General features: G+C 42.2%; 1 protein-coding gene across 1 annotated transcript in view; it reads right to left on the bottom strand.

Annotated features, from left to right (window-relative positions):
* Positions 1-3,228: 3,228 nt before the first annotated feature.
* Positions 3,229-7,659, bottom strand: part of LOC119162237 (lysosomal alpha-mannosidase) — a 497,787-nt gene continuing 493,356 nt past the window's right edge. The window contains exon 25 of the mRNA XM_075879032.1: positions 3,229-6,950. Within this exon, the coding sequence (XP_075735147.1) occupies positions 6,663-6,950 (288 nt within the window). The 3' untranslated portion in view covers positions 3,229-6,662. The remainder of the gene's footprint in view (positions 6,951-7,659) is intronic.

The raw sequence follows: 7,659 nt of genomic DNA, 5'->3' as shown, positions 1-7,659 counted from the left end.
ATCATGTCAGGTTGGTCAAACTAAGCTCTGTGTGAGTACCGGCTATCATGCCCCGTATTTATGATATTGACTGAGTGTAAAGAAGAAAAAAAAGTATAATAAAGTGAGCACTCACCGGTGCTCTTGCCATTGCCAACAGGCATAACATCAACTTCTGAAGTGTTTTGTCACTGTGCGCATAACAGGTCAGACACAACAATGCGCAGAACAACCTCGTAACATCGTACTCTACAATAGGAGCTGCAGCCAAAAAGTGGTCGCTACTAAAGGTAGCACAAAAGCACCTATGAGTACCCGAGAAGCTGCAATAAATAGAGTTTGAATATGCAATCACTAACAGTCATTGACAGGATTATGCTGACATAGATATATTCGCATACACATATCCACATCTCTAACTATATATGCAGGTATACAGTTGCCATTTCCAACAGTAAAACTATCACACAGCACTGCTGTTACTTGTCATTTGGTGACACATATATGCTCGACCTCTCAAGTGACAACCGATAGCCGAATGAACATGATCGTGAAGCCCCTGTAATCTTCATATTTTATACCTACCAACGAATTAACCTGCGTACGATGCGATTAACATCGTACATGATTTTCAAATCTGCAGTTTTGCAAGCACCACATTGCGCATCATTGGTAAAGTTTCATGACAATATTATGTTCACGGTGTGCAGATCTGCTGAAATAAGTCTGTGATAGAGGTTTTCTTGACAATTGTTTCCTGAATACGGGATTTTTCGGTGCAAACAAATTCTGAACAGAAGAAAAAAAAGTACACCTTTTAAATATTTTTTAAAAGCATCAAAATATTAATTTCTTCAGTTATAAACAACTTAGCAGCTACAACCACAAATTTCCTATAATAGTAACGTTGCGATGAGGGGCTTTGTTAGCCGCACCCCTGCCTTTTTATCTTGCGCTCTTTCATAGCATAAAAAAAAAATCATATTTCCGTTTCCAAATCTTATTGTTGTCGTCAGGGTGCCAGTATATTGCTTTATTGCATAAAGAATTGCTGTTTAAATGCTCCTCCTGAACATGTACCACCCGCGCCAAAACAGATAACCTATTCTCCACATGACCTCTTTATATACATGCAGTTCTCTGCAATAGAGCTAACGTTGACGTCATGCAAGAACCTACAAGACGCAATTTTCACACTTGCAAAAGATCTGCTCTTGTTAAAGGTAGCAAATTAGTTGCCGCATAAGCCATTATATTTCAATCTAGCTCGACCTAGCACCTTTCTAATGCATGCATTTAAATTGCTACTAAAATTAAGAGAGTGTTCAGATGATGCATCTACTAAACTGTTCATGAAATATTGAAATAATACTTCACAAGCTATAAAGCGGATTTGTAAACGAATTTCGCAGGAGAAGCCGAATATTCTCAGGCTGATTCAAGTAGTGTGAGACGTCGAGCATTATAGGTGATGCCCAAATCTGCACCTCAGCAACAACACCCCCTTGATAAGAGTGCGCCAACCTTACAGGTCTCCTTTTTTCTGGTCGCTGCATGCGGTAGAATCCAGAAACACCTTCTGTCGTGGAGCATTGGACACCACCCAGTAGTCTCTTTTGACACAGCGTAGCAGTGGAGCCCTTCAGAAATCAACAATGGGCATTATAGATTTTGCTGTTTTGTTTCACGCGTATGTTAACATTCGCCTACAAAAACGACACTGTAACTACAAGAAATCCAAGAAAACTACACACTCCTTGCACGTGTATACCATCGCTGCATTCAAATAATAATAATAAAAAAGCCATCAGCAAAACCTGGGACCCAAATAACGTCTTGCCTGCTTCTACAAGCCAGAGTATAAGAATACGAAAATTGAGATTGACATACGTTCGCACGCTCTGACGAAGCCCAAATGCACAAAACAAAGTAAGATTAAACAAAAGCACATCCTACATGTACGTCCCAATACAGGTTTGCGGTGTCTGGTTAGATGTTATAATATTCTGCCACGTTTTGTCACCGTCGCTACGTGAGTCCCTCAGCAATTATAAACATGCTCACCCAGCACCAGGTGAGCAAAGTAGCGGTGGTACGAATATTACAGTGTCTTGTTAAATAACTACCTGCAACAACAACAAAGTAAGTCGACCGACATGTTAGCCGACACTAATTGGGGTCACTTTATTGGCCTGATACTAGAACTGCACTCATTACTTCACTACTTGGTGTTCACAAATAGTCGTGATGGTTTGGCAAATCGGCAGCTAGCCACACCAGAATGCATGAAGCAACGCGCAGTGCATTCACTTGGTGTTCACAAATAGTCGTGATGGTTTGGGGAATTGGCAGCTAGCCACACCAGAATGCATGAAGCAACGCGCAGTGCTCGACGCGGAACAACAGATTGCCTTTATCCGTTTCTTCTCCTTCGATGGCGCGTTCACTGCACGAGCCAATTGCCAATTTTCAAAATCATTTCACGAGGCCTGAAGAATGATTGGCGGAACAACGGCTCGACAAGATGTCAGCCAGGAGATGCTGAACACACTGAACTATTCGAGCAGTAACATTCCATGGAAGAACCGAGATCGCATGGATTCTTTTTTTCTCATTTCGGCACAATACTACGTAGCTATTTCAAGTTTTTTTGTTTACCCCAATACCACGCATATGGCTACCACAAAGAGCAGTCATACTGATGTCATCTGCACAAGACGATGTTTCAAGCAAAAAAACAAATATCGGCAATTATATGCACACACACCGAGATAACATGCATGTTCAGCTGTGCAAGGAGTGTTGGAGAAAGCGCAAGCAAGAAAGTGATCGAATCTAAGATTTTCACTTCTTTCTATTTCTTGTTTGAAAGCAGTTTATATTACGCTAGGGTACTTTGTGCACAACAGCAAGTTAACAGATGTGCTTGTGTGAGATAATTAGTGCGTGAGCTGTTAATACAAGGATCCGCAGAAAGAGTAATTCCTTGAACTTATGCACTTATTTACAGGTATTATTAGATAGTGACGAGTTAAACAGAGAATATATTAGCTCTTTAGTTCTATATATATATATATATACACACATATATATATATATATATATATATATATATATATATATATATATATATATATATATATATATATATATATATATATATATATATATATATATATATATATATATATATATATATATATATATATATATATATGTATGCATTTATATATTTATCATACAGCTATGTGTATCTCCCACCGCTTCTACACCGACTGTCCACTTTATACGATTCCTCTTCTTACGAAGCAATGTGCTTCACATCGAGCAAGGCTCCGTCACCTGCAGCGCCTTGAGGGAATTCCAGGCTGTTGCGAGTCACTGTCGCAGCAATGATAAACTTTATCGTAACTGATCTTTCAGTGGTTGTCATGCTCAAAAGTAAATAGAAGCACCTAATACATCTGCACAGATTTCGTGGAATTCTGTCTGTGAAGCACAACTTGAGAAAAAAAAAAAAAGATGCGTTTAGATTTCCTGTCTAAGCTTTGTGGTTTACAAAAAAAATCACATGCAGATAACTAGTTTTTCTAGTTCACAGATGAACCTGCGCATGACATATTCTTGCTGAATATCCTGCAAGGGGACAGTGCCATCGCTTGACGTGGAATTCCCACACAGCCTGTTAAAAAAAATAAAGACAAGAGAAGAATTGAGTTACCCCAGAGTTGTCAACGCAACACTCAGTGAGTCCCAAAGCTCTTGAGATTTAAAAAAAAGGAGGGGGGGGGGGCAGTTGGAGAGTGTAAAACGCTAAAGGCAATAACAAAAATCACAGCTTTCGTGCCACACGGTGGCAAGGTGGTAACGGTGTAACAACTTATCAAGCGTGCGCCCATGGAGGCAAAAAATTACAACTGCACAGACAGGTTTCAGCCTGCGCACCTACAGAAACAAAACAGGAGATTGAGAAAGCTTTCGGTGGGCTGTGTGAGCCTGCACATGCGGCGCACGCTCGTCTTAGCCATGCATAGCTACACAGGTGTTTGCACATTTACTTTTCTTGCTGCAGTAATACAAATGCAGAAGCGAAAATGTCTCCAGGTTTCCGGGTTATGCAAGATTCGCATCACCCTTATTTCCGAAGAGTGGCATGGCTGCCAGATGGTCGGGAAGCAGAGAAGAAAAAAACACCCAGGTAGCATTCTTCGGGCTCGCAGTGCGCAAATGCAATTAGCAACTTCTCAATATTCATTCAATATAGCAATAACAGAGGTATGCTATTCTACTAAAACTCTATACCGTTATTCGCAACGCTCCAGAGATTACAGCACTTGCTGAAGAATGTTCTACTACATTTTAGAATTCTAACGTATCTTTCTGCCTACAATCATCAAAAAACCGACACAGGGAGGAAGTGGCCGATTTCTTTTACAGTTTTCATCACGTTCGCCCGCTCATCAAGCCATGCCAGAACTGAGCCCTTCACTTTGAACTGGATATGTAGCGTGAATTATTGAAAGAGCTTTAACACATCTGCATTCAGTTAATGAGAAAAAGGAATACAGCCCGCCGTTTGACAAACCAACAGACTTGTCTGTGGAATGCATGGTGCCGTAAAGTGTCCGCTTGATGTAGTTGCGTCGTAATACATAGAAATGGCCTCACAGTGAAGTTCACGATGCTACTAGCGGTGACATCTCCAAGGTCATTGCGAAGAATGAACTGTGCGTTAACGACGCCAGGAATGTGGATCTGTGTGATCCAAAAGCCAGGAAGCACCGTCGTAATCACTCACAAGGCGACCTGAGACCTTTGGGCCAGGCTGAAGAAGCTATTTATTGTTGCAAGGACAGGGACGTAAAACTTGGACCTTATCAAAATGTGGAGGCCTAAGTGTGCCATACGGAAATTACTCAGCTGATCAATGCAAGGCTTGATACGAATGATACGTCATCCCCTCTTGCACGCTGAGCATCACCGATACCTGCAGACAGCAGCTGCATGTGCGCTAGAAAGAAGCAAGAAAGGCTGTCTGCGCATGTTAAGAATGAGTATTCTCCATTCCCTGTGCCCGAAGTCCTCTCTTTGGCAAGCAGTGGTCGATGAGGAGCGAAATATTTGCGTAGGTTCCAGATGCACCCACTCTTAAACTTTGAGCCCTGTGTTGTAGAGCCTAGCGATTCAACCTTTTTTACGTTTTCCTCGACAGTTTTACCTTGCTGTTAAAATGTCTTTCTTCTAGTAAGATATAAAAAAAGGCTGCCCTCTCTCAAGTTCACAGCAGCATTGCTTTGTTCAAGATGCGGAAGGTTACACCAGATTTCAGTTCTTACTGAACATGCGGCTGAATTGCAAGCGCTGAGAAAGCCTGTGATGTCTCTTGCTTTTTCATTAAACGTCACAGTCAATTTTCAGATAGCGATCGCCTTTTGTGAGGTTACGACGATGTCCCAAAAAAGGTGAGAGCGAACTGTAGTGGCTTGCAGACGTCATGCCTCAGCTCATGGGCCTTAGATAAAAGTTATAAGAAAAGTCCCGCTGATCACAGTAGACTAGATGTGTGAGGCGATGTTTTGCAACCTCAGGCACTAAACTAAGCGCCTCTCAACTTTGGGGCAGTCTTAGCCACAATACGTTAATGCTTGGAACAACCAGCGCTCCCTCCAGTGGCAACAGCTACCAGACATGCTGACGGCTAACGCTGTTACACATGCTCAATTCATTCAAGGAAATAATGAAAGCAGAATTGAGTAAGGAACCTCTAGGACACGCGTAATATTGTGTGCGCTGTCAGGTATAATATAAGTGCGAATCATTGAAATCAAGTCTATAAATGCAAATACGTCATTTTCACTACAACATCGCCACGCGGGAGTATTACGTGCAAGTAACAATAATTTAAATAATTAGACCTTAATGACAGCAATGTTAGGAGTTGTCAGAATGAGACATTCACTTGCTTTGATTAGTCTGCCTGGTCAGAGGTGTGTTCATCCATGATCGTTGTGGAAGAACCACGGCGATTTCAACAATACAGTTTAACAAGCTCACAGAGCAAGCTGGTATGTCACAAAGGAATTTCCGATAAGACAAAACTAGCACGAAACATGATTTTGCCGAATAAGACAGCAAGCTAATTTCATAAGCATGTGATGCTGTGTAGGTATTTTACACTGATTCCTATCATTTCTCACTTGACTATGCGCAACTAGTAAGCGGAATATTGAAAAGGACAGACATTTCATGCATTCCTGATGTTGTTCAGTGGTCAGCTCGTCCGAACAACACAAAAGTTGAGCATGTAAAGAACTATGCCAGGTCTGTAAATGCCAGCATGTTTTTTTTTTCCAATGTGTGCCATGAAATATTTACCCCAAAGTGAAATAAACAAAAAAAACTATGCTGTTCTACTGAGCTGAAACATACCAGTGCCTGGTGCATCGGTACCTATCCAAAAGAACCGAGTTTCAGTAAGGAGAACGTCAGCCCACGAGCTGGACCGCATACGTTGCCGCTGTGTAAATCTATCCTGCCGACATGACTGCCTGGGCGGGCGATTCGACGATGCACTACATTATAGATGTGAAGCTGATACCAGCAGCGTCTATATCATTCCGAAAGAATAAAAAATCGCGTCGTGTCCAATTTTCTCAGAGTATAGATGGAGAGTAGCCAGTCAGTTAGCCCAAAGCTTTGGGTTCTAGTGTCACCAGGAACGTCCTGATTTCCCCCGGATTCACCGTCACTGTGAAGAGCCGGTCGTCGATGGGCGACGACGTCATTGCGGAGGCGTCAGTGTCAACAACTGCGTTCTGATGCGCCGCCAGACGGAGCAGCAGGGTTGAGCTAGACGACGCCGTGACAGAGTCTCTCGTCTCGAAGTGGAACCTGGTCGTGTTGCGCAAGTACTCGTGCGCTGACAGCACGGTTTCCTCAGCGGCCGTCACGGTGTATGGGACCAACATGTTCTGCAAAGAATAAACCCACACATAACAGGCGCTTAGAGCGAAGGACAGTTAAGTTGCGATTGCATTCACTTAGTAAAACACGTAAAAAATTCTGCTCAGAGGATCGAGAGTTGGTACGTTGCTTGAACAGTGTGAATGCAGCGCAAAAGAACATTGAATGCTTTTCGGGCCCCGGTGTGAGAAAGCACAGGAAGTGGGAGAGCCGTGACTCACTCATTGGATGCATTGCGGCGCTCGAAAACATGCTGCCTAGTTGGTTGCAGCAGCATATATTTTGTTTCTGGAGATGAAGGGGATAGGGGTTTGCCCTCTTCCCCTTACACACACATTTACAGGCATCTGAGTATGTGCGTTTGTATGAGCACATGCATATATGTATACGCATGCAAATAGTCAAAAGAGGAGGGGGTGAATACGGAAAGCCCTTGATCCCCTATACAACCGATTAATATGTCTGCCGTATCTTTCCCTATTTGATCAATACACTATACTTAAATGGACCCTTAATGGTTGGTTTTTCATCTATCAATATAATAATACACTTATTTTGTGACTCTCATGTGAGAAATAGCAATTCAAAAATATGAGCATAATATGTTGGGCTAATTACCTCTGCACTATAAGCACCACGCTTTTGAGTGCAGTCACAATTTAAAGGTGGAAAATGAAACGGCCCGAGTGCGCTGAGTAAAAAATAAAACCATCTCCC

The sequence above is a fragment of the Rhipicephalus microplus genome, chromosome X, assembly GCF_043290135.1.
Source record: "Rhipicephalus microplus isolate Deutch F79 chromosome X, USDA_Rmic, whole genome shotgun sequence".
NCBI lineage: Eukaryota > Metazoa > Arthropoda > Arachnida > Ixodida > Ixodidae > Rhipicephalus > Rhipicephalus microplus.
The sequence above is the reverse complement of the archived record's forward strand: the minus strand, read 5'-3'. Positions and strand labels throughout refer to the sequence as shown.